The sequence below is a fragment of the Neofelis nebulosa genome, chromosome 8 (genome assembly GCF_028018385.1).
Source record: "Neofelis nebulosa isolate mNeoNeb1 chromosome 8, mNeoNeb1.pri, whole genome shotgun sequence".
In the NCBI taxonomy this organism is placed as follows: domain Eukaryota; kingdom Metazoa; phylum Chordata; class Mammalia; order Carnivora; family Felidae; genus Neofelis; species Neofelis nebulosa.
Genome location: NC_080789.1, coordinates 130,791,367 through 130,803,125, shown reverse-complemented (window position 1 = coordinate 130,803,125; position 11,759 = coordinate 130,791,367). Strand labels below are relative to the sequence as shown.

The window sequence follows — 11,759 nt, the reverse complement described above, 5'->3', positions numbered from 1 at the left end:
CCGGTCACGTGAGCCAATCAGATCGCTCTACGCAAGATGGGCCTTTTACCATCTCTGCCGGATAGTCGTCGCCAAGAAAGCTGACGTAGCCAATCAGCGCGGCTCTAAGTCGGCGTGCGTCTGGCGTCAGACGGGGGGGTGGAGCGAAGTTGGAATTTTGGCGGGTCTGGCTGTAGGTCTGGAAGCGGTGCCGAGCAGGGTAAGCAGCTGGGGTCTGGGTGTATGGGTGGTCACCCGGGGGTGAGGTAGGGGGCCCGCCACGCGGGTCTGCGGGAGAGTTTGGAGAGCTCCGAGGCCGAGAAGCGCGGAGCCCGAGGCGGTCAGGTGGGGGAGAACTGGAATCGGGCGAGCGCGGTGTCCGCGCGGCCGGGTGGGCTCTGGGTGCCGAGCGACCGAAAGGTAGGGGCGCCTTAAAGGCACCAAGGAGGTACCAGGCGTCGGGCCATCCTCTCTCCTTAAGGGACCAGGTTTGGGTCCTTTCTCAAGTAACCTTTTAAAATGCATGCCGTGGAGACTTTTATTTTTTTCATTTTTTGTTTTCAATTCGTGATTTGCTTGAAGTTATTGAGTGTGTGCCATGTGCAGTCCTCCAAACACACATTACTTATACCCGCGTGAAGCTTAGAATCTAAAGAGAATAACAGATAACACGCACACCACAGTGGAAAGTGCAGTGAAGTCACGAAAAGGATGCGGTTTGGGCGGGCGCCGCGGAGCCGGTCAGATAGGGTGGTCTGGAAGGCTCGGAACACTCCATGCTTAAGAGGAAACTGAAGAGTGAGAAGGAGCTAGGGGAGCACTTTCCAAAGAGCGTGAGGCCTGAGAGCACTCTCTGTGTTCAAGAAGTTGTAGGCAGGCTAGTCTGAGTAGAAGTAGACAAGAGAGAGAGTATCCACTTAATTCATAGACTTTTGAATTTTGTTTTAATGGTAATGAAAAATCGTTAAAGAATTTTAGTTAAGAGAATACTACCATCTGGTTTATATTCCTCAGAGATTACTAAGGAAAGAAAAGACTACTGTGGCTGCTGTATGGAAATGAGATTACAGAAAGACAGACCGATACAGGAAGCTCATGGTTCAGACAAAAGATTGAGCACTGTTTTGGAGATAGAACCGATAGTTGTTGGGAGGTCCTGGATGTGAGGGTGAGGTAGCGTATGAAGGGGGGGGAGTGGGGAGGGCGGTTGGTTATAGAGGTGAGTGAGACCTTTTGCTACCCTTCAGCAAGCTTACAATCCAGCAGATTTCCCAGGAGACAACACAGTGGGGAGCACACAATAGGTCCATGGAAATATTTGTCGAATAAATAAAAAGAAAGCATCCTAATTAATACTTGACCTTGCACTTCCCAAAGCCAGCTATAGAAGCTCATATTCATTGAATAAGAGCCTAGACAAAATCTGTTGAGCTTTTTTCTTGCAGTCACTAAAATCATTTAAATGAAAAAAAGGAAAGTGCACACAATAACATGAATCTACCCTAATTAGCTCTGCCACCTCTGCGTTTTGCTAAGTAGTATTGAATTGAAATCCTGATGTGACGAAGGTTGCAACTAAGTAGAGCCACACACACTAGATTGCTGTGGATAAGGGAGCCATCAAATGTGTCACAGTAAATAACATGGGATAATAGCCCTAATATTTAGGCCATTCTCAATAATACTTGTTCACAGTCAGTCTCATCCATGTGCTCTAGTACCCAGCAAACTGCTCCATAGCTCAACTGAGTTTCTACACCATAGTTTGAAGACAAGATAAAAGGGGTGTGGGGGGGGGGGGGGAGAAATAGTCAGATTTTGGGTGAATCCTCAGCTTCAAGTCCATAGGATTTGTGAGATCCCTGATTCTTTATATATGGGATGTGAGAAAGCGAGAACAATCAAGGGTGACTTTTCTAATGTTGATTTCATAGCCGAGATTCGACATTCCTGCCATCTCCTGGGCACTGGATTCTCCTTTGAAGTTCTCTATCACAGCTGTTCTCTTGACAGCATGGATGGTAAGTTCTGGCAGCTGTCTCAAGTTATGTGTGTTTCATGGAAAACCATGCTTTTGTCCATGGACTTGTTATTTATCCTACTTGCGGAATGGTGAAAATGGCTACCTCACCCTCAAGTATTGTCTGAGTGGTTCAGAAAAGATCTCACTTCAGAGAATGTTATTTGTTTTTTAATGTTTATTTTTGAGAGAGAGAACAGAGGACAGATTGTGAGCAGGAGAAGAGCAAGGAGAGAGGGAGACACGGAATCCAAAGCAAGCTCCAGGCTCTGAGCTGTCAGCACAGAGGCCGATGTGGGGCTTGAACTCGTGAACAATGATATCATGACCTGAGCCGAAGTCGGACACTCAACCACTGAGCCACCCAGGTGCCCTATGAGCAGCCATATTTTTTACACCAGGAGACCGATGTTTAGTAATTTGTCCCAGGTGAAACTACCACAGTAGGGATTTGAACCCAGGCAGCCTGACTTCAGAGTTCACAGTTAATGTTGAAGTCGCTTCAGTGTAGCTGTGAGTTAAATTCTTGTAGTCCTTTCTCATTTTGTTTATTTTGCAGAGGTGTATGCACAATATTTACCTAATAAAAAGAGGCTACTCTGATTAACAGAGCTTAGCCTGGGAGTAGCTTAGCAGTGATTGTGCTGGCTGTAAAGAGATGCTGACACATAAACTGCATTATTTTTCTAGTTACATAATGAGCTCATTATCTGAAACTAGATTTTGTTTTTAAATCCAAGTTTATTACCCTCTTCCTTTTTCAAAAAAGTAGAACCAAATATTATTGAAATTCTTCACACTGTGATAACACGTGACATTGATTATACCTTTGGTATAATAATAGCGTCCTGTTTCCTGAAATCATCAAATTACCTTCAGGGCGGTTAATATATAAAGTATAATTATTTGCTATGAGATAGTTATGAAAATAAGTGGTGAATGGGTATGTGTCCTCTAAGAAACCGTTGTATCTAATAAACATTCATTTGGTTGTCACAGTGCTAACAGTTTGGTCCAGTGTGGACGAAATCTGGTCTAGAGAAACACTGGTGCTAGAGAAACACGGTTGCACAACATTCCTGCTTCCATTCTAGTACAGAGAGCAAGATAAGAACAAATAAGTAGGAAGATAATCAGGTAGTTGGTTGGTATGATGGAAGACACTAGAAAGAATTCATATGCCGAGGGGAATGCTCCAGAAGACAGGGAATCATGGGTGATGTGGGGAGGAGAGCTGATGATTATAGGCTGACATCCTTGGGGGGTTGAGAGGAAGAGGGTCCAGTGTATAAATGAAGCAGGGAGGTTGGGTCAGCATAACATGAAGACAGGATTATTGGTGGTGACTGAGTTGAACCGGGCTGGGAGGCATCACAGATTAGCTCTGGGCAACATTTATCATCAACTATGAGTGGTGTGAACCAAAGCCTCTTCCTGAAGTGTGCTCTCTTCAGCAGCTAAGAACAGGAGAGAGGAAGGCCTCTTTGGCTCCCTTGAGGGAATGTGGCAGTCTCACCCAGAGCACAGGGAGCCAGGTCACCTCTTCTTGCTGTGCCCTCCAGTTTTGCAGTGATTATTGAGCAAGAAATTCCAGCAGATCATTATCTAACTTTAAGCCTTAGACCCTTTCATCAGATTCTAGGCCATGAGTTTGTGCATTGGCTCTTTTCCATCTGGTAAGAGAGTGTAGAGCGGTGCAAAGAATATTGGGTTGCTGGCCTAGAGATCTCCATCCTAAGCCAGGCTCCTGTGCTGACCTGTGTTGCCATATGGTCCTGAACAGACCCTTGATGTCTCTGGACTTTAACTCTTGTCTTTCAGGTGAAGGGGGGCACGGTGCATGAAATATCATTAATGTCTTAAAATGGCTCAGATTTTATAAAGGATTAATACCCAAACAGGGGGAACAAAATGGGCACCAAAAGAAAAAGAAAGAAGAAAGAAAGAAAGAAGAAATCCTAAGGGCCAATAAATGTAAACAATTCTTTACCTCATGAGATTTCTCTGGAAATGCAAATCAGAACACTGAGATGTCTTTTAAAATCCTCCATCAGACTAGCAAAAAAACTTAAAGTGACATCAGATATTGGTGAGGCGTTAGGGAGAAGTGGCACTGCCATAGTGCTAGTGAGTAATCACTTTGGGAGCGAGTTTGGCCGTATCTGGGCAAGTCGGAAAATGTGCACCCAGCAGCCCAACAATTCCACTCGTGCTAGGTATTCCTGGGAAACTGTCACACGTATGCAAGACATCGTCATGGTTGCTGCAGAGTTTGTGGTGGGAAAGAATTGGAAAAGAATTACCATATAGCCATTGAAAGAAACCAGAACTGTATGTTTTGATTCAGGTCGGTCTTAACATGCAATGTTGAATTAAACCAGGATACAGAGGAATACATACAGTGTGCAACAATTTATGAAAATACTTTATTTTTTACTGTTTATTTTTGAGAGAGAGAGAGAGAGAGACAGAGCATGAGTGAAGGAGGGACAGAGAGAGGGAAACACAGAACTCGAAGCAAGCTCCAGGCTCTGAGCTGTCAGCACAGAGCCTGATACCAGGTTCGAACTCACAGACCGTGAGATCATGACCTGAGCTGAAGTAAGACACTTAACCAACTGAGCCAGCCAGGTGTCCCGAAAATATTATAAATCAACCAAATACTCTGTATGGATTATGAATACTTATGTATTTATGTTAAAATTTTGAAAAATGTTGGGGCGCCTGGGTGGCGTAGTCGGTTAAGCGTCCGACTTCAGCCAGGTCACGATCTCGTGGTCCGTGAGTTCGAGCCCCGCGTCAGGCTCTGGGCTGATGGCTTGGAGCCTGGAGCTTGTTTCCGATTCTGTGTCTCCCTCTCTCTCTGCCCCTCCCCCATTCATGCTCTGTCTCTCTCTGTCCCAAAAATAAATTAAAAAAACGTTAAAAAAAAAAAATTTTTTTTTGAAAAATGGACTAGACTGATATACCAAAATTAGGATACTTCTTGCAGTAGGGTGTGGAGGCACTGGTTAGGAATTGTGATAAGATTTGGCATGATAAAAAAATTCACATATGCACATAAAAAAAACCATATACACATTGAAAAAAAGATTTGGCATGATAAACTATAAACTTTTTTTTTTTTTAAGTTTACTTATCTAACGTAAAGGCAAGAAGCAAACATAAATGACTCATTCTGGTTGATGAAATATAAGTACTTTTTATATGGTTGTTTGTACCTTTTCTACATTTGAATTTTTTTACCCCTCAAACAATTAAAGCCTAAATGCATGTTTAGTGTATTTTTGAGTTATTCCCTTATGGGTTGGATTTCATGGAAGTTGGTATGCAGGAAGTTATCTCACTAGCTGAAGTAGCACAGGGAGAAAGATCAGCCCAGTGAACGGCCCGGTGTGGTCACTATGCAGGTGTTGGCCCCTTTCTCCTTCACCCAGTGCCCTATAAGCACTTGGGAAGAGGAAAGGTGGACAGAAGATCAACAATTTACCAGGCAAAATGGTGAGCCATTTTAAGTGCCTTATTAATGTTGAGTGTTTTAATTAACTGCTTGTCATTAGCAGTTTTTCTCAGGTAGGTTTACTTTCTGTCCTTCGTCTTTTTCCCCAGGGGAGGAAGATGATTTGTCTCTGCTGACTGCATTGCTGGAGGAGAATGAGTCAGCCCTGGACTGTAATTCAGAAGAGAGTCACCGCTTGACCCAGGAAGATCGTGAACCTGATGCATTTGATGAGCTCTTTGATGCAGATGATGATGGTGAATCTTACTCAGAGGAGCCTGCTGATGGAGAAGTGGGAGAGATTGAGGACCGAAAGGAAAATCTGGCCACTCTCTTTGGAGATATGGGGGACTTAACAGATGAAGAAGAAGTTCCCACACCACAGTCAACTAAAAACAGTGTCCCCACTGCTCCTGCTCCCAGTCAAGGGAAAAGTAATCAAGAGTTGCAAGGTGCCCTAACTACTTGCTTTTCTAATTTCTTCATGGTAGACTAGATGGAACCTGACAGTTTTCATCAAAATAGCTGCTGAGTCAAGAGTGGAGATACATGACTTGGCAAAAAAAAAAAAAAAAAAAAAAAGAAATCGTGGGAGTTAGTAGAGGAGACATTCACAGCCAGCATTTCAGCATGCAGAGGCCAGCTGTAATTTAGTCCCTCCCAGAATGGCTCTAACGTCTTTCGTGCCTGTTACAGAAAAATCTTACCCAGAGACTCCTCTGCATGGGGAGCCAGGGACAAGATGGCAGGCTTCTCCACATTATTTTTGGGCAGGAGACCATTTCTGAACAGAAGCTTTGTGGAGTGCCCTTTTCTTATTCGTGGCATTGTCTCTTATATATTCTGAAATTATAATAAAATTCAGTGGTTTGCTGTTTCTTCTAATGCAAGAACCAGCATTTATTATATTGTATTCAGTTTATGAAATACTAATCACTTTTCTTGATTCCTAAAAACTTGTTAACTGGGGATATGTATCTGTGATATTTGTCAGTAGAACAAATTCATGACTAGCTTAGGTATTAGAGACTTGATTACTGAAAATACAAAGTTTATTTCTCTAAGGGACCTCTTAGTGCAAAAGTTAATGGTGAGTTCTCAGTATGTGATTATATTGTGGCTCTTGGCATTTCAGGGTGAGGGAGTAGACACCAAAAGTAATTCCAGCATTTTTGCCATGTATGATATTTCTTCTGCTCTGGGTCTTAAGTCAATATACTTTTCTTTCCTAGATGAATTAAAGAAGTTGCAAGAGCAGATGAAATCCTTACAAGAACAGCTAAAAATAGCAACAATTACACAGCCTGCAAGTCCAGCCCTTCTGCATAAATCTCCTGGTAATCAGACTGTAATTCTAGGAATAACGTGCATCTCTGTTAGTGAGAAATTATAGGGGCACCTGGGTGGCTCAGTGGGTAAAGCATGCACCTCTTGATTTCAGCTCAGGTCATGATCTTATGGGCTGTGAGTTTAAGCCCTGCATCAAGTTCTGCACTGACAGCGCTTAGCCTGCTTGGGATTCATATTTTCTCTCTCTCTCTCTCTCTCTCTCTCTCTCTCCCTCTCCCTCTCTCCCTCTCTCCCTCTCTCCCTCTCTCCCCCTCCCCCCCTTCCCTCTCTCCCTCTTTCTCCCTCCCCTCCTTGCCCCTCCCCTGCTCGTGCTCGCACACATGCATACTTTCTCTCTTTTTCTCAAAAATAAATATTTAAAAGAGAGAAAGAAAAATTATAGCATTACTTCTGCATTCAGCTGCTGGTAAAATAGCCTTTGAGTTCCTTTCTAAATTTTCTTTGTTAATTTCTTTTCCTTTTAATAACATAGCTAAGTCCCCACGTCCCCCTCTGAAGGAGAAGAAAGTTCAAAGAACTCAGGAGTCAACGTGCTTCGCTGCAGAGCTTGATGTCCCTGCTCTACCGAAAACCAAGCGGGTGGCTCGGACTCCGAAGGTTTCACCTGCAGGTACGGTACTCAAGGCCTGCCTGGTTTTTCGCTACTCTGGCTCTGTTTAACGTTTATTTATTTTTGAGACAGAGAGAGACAAAGCATGAACGGGGGAGGGTCAGAGAGAGAGGGAGACACAGAATCGGAAGCAGGCTCCAGGCTCTGAGCTGTCAGCACAGAGCCTGACACGGGGCTCGAACTCACGGACCGCGAGATCATGACCTGAGCCGAAGTCGGCTGCTTAACCGACTGAGCCACCCAGGCGCCCCAGACTGGCTCTGTTTAAAATTCAGTTCATCACTGTCATACCTGCAGGGGACAGCTGGGGGTCTGTCTTAACTGCCCATTGAGAAAAGTAAGTTTGTTTGGGATTGAGAGCCATATGCTCTGTTTTGTAATCTTCCTCTGCATCTTAAAGTGCCCAGAAAACCCTCAGGTGCAGAGTAGGTATTTACTAAAACAACGAATTAAATGTTTTTGAAGCTCTACAGTCCTGTAGTTGAATTGTAGCAAGTATAACCACTGGATGAGTCTTCAGGCTTGTGAGTTCAAGGCACAGATTCCTTTTAATGGCCAGGTTTTATTTGAAGTGAAGTTGTATTAAAGCAGAGGGTCCATTCTTTAGAAAAGACTTCTTCGCCAGGAGTAGAGATGTATATTCAAACACCGTTCTAGTTCAGCCCACATATAAGCACGTAGAATTAAACTAAAAAATATTCATAAGTGCTATGTATTGATTTTATTGCACTGCCTCAGTTTGCACATGGTAATAATTCTTTGGAAGATCTCGGGGCTCCTGGGTGGCTCAGGCAGTTAAGCGTCCAGCTTCAGCTCAGGTCATGATCTCACGGTTTGTGAGTTCGAGCCTCACATCAGGCTCTCTGCTGTCAGCGCAGAGCCCACTTTAGATCCTCTGTCTCCCTCTCTCTGCCCCTCCCCTGCTCACATGTGCGCTCTCTGTCTCTCTTAAAAATAAACATTAGGGGTGCCTGGGTGGCTCAGTCTGTTGGGCATCCACCTTCGGCTCAGGTCATAATCTCACGGCTTGTGAGTTCAAGCCCTGCGTTGGGCTCTGTGCTGACAGCCCAGAGCCTGGAACCTGCTTCAGATTCTGTGCCTCCCTGTCTCTGTGTCCCTCCCCTGCTTGCACTCTGTCTCTCTCTCAGAAATAAAGATTAAAGAAAAAAAGTTTAAAAAAAATAAACATTAAAAAATATTTAATTAGAAAAGACAAATATCACATGACTTTACTCATATGAGGAATTTAAGATACAAAACAGATGAACATAAGGGAAGGACAATAAAAATAATATAAAAACAGGGAGGGGGACAAAACATAAGAGACTCTTAAGGATAGAGAACAAACAGAGGGTTACTAGAGGGGTTTTAGGAGGGGGGATGGGCTAAATGGGTAAGGGGCACTAAGGAATCTACTCCTGAAATCATTGTTGCACTATATGTGAACTAACATGGATGTAAATTAAAAAATAAAATAAAATTCAAAGAAGTATATTTAAATATTAAAAAAAATAATTCTTTGGAAGATCTAAGACAGAATGGTCTGGATAACATAGCTCAGAGTAAGCAGCATGCTATTCACCACGTATGTTCAAAAAGGCCCTTTAGAACAGCAGTGGCATATGACTCTGTAGTAGGGAATAGCAGCCCTGCATGTTCATATTTATTTAACAAAAATTATGTATTCCTTGTATCCGCTTATGAATGGCATCCATCCCTTTAGGATCTTTAACATTATTATGTCATTAGGCAGTGTCCAAAGTTCAGTTTTGAGGGTGTGGGGCATGGGCATGCTTTCTAGAGATTCTCAAGTTCTTGGGTTGCCCTGCTTCCTAGCTTGGGAGCGGTGATCCAAAGTCTTTTTTGAGGGTAAACAACACAGTCTTATTTAAGAGAGAGTGAAATTGTATTAAGGAAAAATATCTTAAGGAAGGTCAGAAAACCTTCAGGAACATTATCAAATGCTTCTAAAATAAGAATAGTAACCACATCAGGGATGTTTAATGCAAGCAAGTCAGTAGAATACCCTGGTCCCCCTAGATTCGCCTGCCCCACCCTGTAAATAAAATGAAATGGAACCAAATGGAATGAGATGAAACCAGAAACAAAAGGGAGTTAACTTCGCATTTTCTTCAGGTAGAAAGTTGATCTGTACACAAATCACTAATCATTGATCCCTGAAGGAGGGCTCTTACTCCCTTATGCAATCTACCACAGTGCTCTGTGTATAGGGAATGCTCAATGTCATTGCACAAAGGAACTCTGTTTCAGAGCTGCACTGTAATATAGCCACCACTAGCCACGTGTGACTATTTACATTTATATTAGTTTAAGTAAAATTAGACATTCATTTCTTTAGAAGCACTAATCAATTTTAAGTACTTATGGCCACATGTGGCTTGTGGCCACCATACCAGACAGCATGGGTATAAAACATTTCCATGGTCTCAGGAAGTTCTTTCAGACTGCACTGCAGAGATTTGGAGGGTAGTACAGAAATGGTCTTGTGGGCTTCCTTTGTTCTCCCAAAATTTGGTTATTGCATATTGATTTAAAAAGAATTCTATAAAAACAAATTTTGTAGGGGTTAGTGTGATTTTCCTTTCACTTAATTTTTATGTTAATTTTTTAGAGCCCAAAAGTTCGTCTTCAGGGACGACAAGTACACTTTCCCAACCACTCCGAACTACTCCTGGAAACAAACCTAGTGGGTTGACCAGAGATCACAGCGCAGGGACCCCCAGGAGTTCTGGAGAACCGCAGACCGTGATCTCTGTGGAAGCCTTCTCGGGCCTGAGACTCAGGTCAGTAACTGTAAAGGCCTCTCACTCTGTTCTCATGCCCCACTAGATGCCTTGTCCTCCTTCCCGAGGACTGAGCCTTCTACAAACCATGTATTTGTACAGCAGATCCACTTAACACCAACACCTCTTGAACTTGGCAAGACTTGGCAGTAAAACTAACCATAACGTACAGTACAGTTGGCATGTGAAATATTTAAAGAAGACTTTTTCATGTTTACATGGTGAGTAAAAGATAATGCATCTGTAAAAAGGAAATGGGCAAATAAATAATAGTGTACGTAATCAGAAACAGTGATAGAGACTGTTTTTAAATACATAAAGGTGTTCACAGTTTAACCAGGATCGTAGTATCTTGTAATTAGTGTTAAGAAAAATACCTGTGCTCTTTTTCTTCTAATAACTTTCAAAGCACGTTTATGTCCTTTGCTTCGGTTGTGTGGGGAGATTAAGATTCTCTGTTAAAATAGGAATAAATCCCAGGTTCAGTTCAGAGCCTGGACTTTTAAGTCTTCTGTGCCCCCCATCACTAGTCCATTGCAGCTCCACAAACACTTCTGTCGAAGCCCAGGGCAGGGCAATAATCCTTTCGCTGAGACCAGATTGCTTTTAGTACAGTCCATCTGAGTAGCTAGGTGCTATCCTAGAACACCTAACCCTTGTCACTCTCAACTAAAACTGCTAAGATCTTAAATTACACGTTACTGAGCGGTGGCTGGGAGGCAGGTGGGTGCCACCACACCGTAGATGTGTATTTAAAGACTCCATACTCTCCAAAATCGGAAGAAAGTACTCAAGTGTTTTAATGACACCTGGGACATGTGGGATGGAATACAGTAAAAGCTGCGGTTCTCACTGAGGGCGCTGCAAGGTTTTTTCCAAGGTATACGTCCCCCTACCAAGATGATCCTGTCCACTGCAACAGGTTCTTGGTTGAAATCCCCCACAGATGAAGATGTGAGTGTGAGTGCGCTGTGCCCGTAAATTGAAGTGGGTAGACAAAGTCAGAACCACTCAGCCAGAGCTCCTGAGTGGGCTGCAGATTTAGGGCATCACACAGTTGTTGGAGTCTCATTAGGAATAAGAATATATTAATCGAAGCCTTGGTTTATTGTTCTCTTAAAATGTTGATGAAATCTAAATATCTTATTTTCTAATCTCAACTTACGATTTTGTATTAAACTCAGAGATCACTTTTAAAAGAATATTGTAACATACGTTATAATGTATAAGAAAAAGAGTGTATGATCTTTCTTGTTTTCTATATAAGCTCCACTTCTCTATCGAAGGAAGCACAAACCTAGCTTTAAGAATTATCTTATTTTTATTTATCTGCCATAAAAATCTTTGCCTTGGGGGCGCCTGGCTGGCTCAGTTGGAAGAGCAAGCGACTCTCGATTTTGGGGTCGTGAGTTGGAGCCCTGTGTCACACATGGTGCCTACTTAAAAAAACAAACCATCTTTGCTTTGCCCATACTACATAACTAAACCTCCCTGAGA

At 42.9% G+C, this 11,759-nt stretch overlaps 1 protein-coding gene across 1 annotated transcript in view; it reads left to right on the top strand.

The window, feature by feature from the left end:
- Positions 1 to 155: 155 nt before the first annotated feature.
- Positions 156 to 11,759, top strand: part of MCM10 (minichromosome maintenance 10 replication initiation factor) — an 81,553-nt gene continuing 69,949 nt past the window's right edge. Inside the window, exons 1-6 of the mRNA XM_058681868.1 lie at positions 156 to 199; positions 1,914 to 2,000; positions 5,609 to 5,950; positions 6,731 to 6,835; positions 7,321 to 7,458; positions 10,091 to 10,262. Of these exons, the coding sequence (XP_058537851.1) occupies positions 1,994 to 2,000; positions 5,609 to 5,950; positions 6,731 to 6,835; positions 7,321 to 7,458; positions 10,091 to 10,262 (764 nt within the window). The 5' untranslated portion in view covers positions 156 to 199; positions 1,914 to 1,993. The remainder of the gene's footprint in view (positions 200 to 1,913; positions 2,001 to 5,608; positions 5,951 to 6,730; positions 6,836 to 7,320; positions 7,459 to 10,090; positions 10,263 to 11,759) is intronic.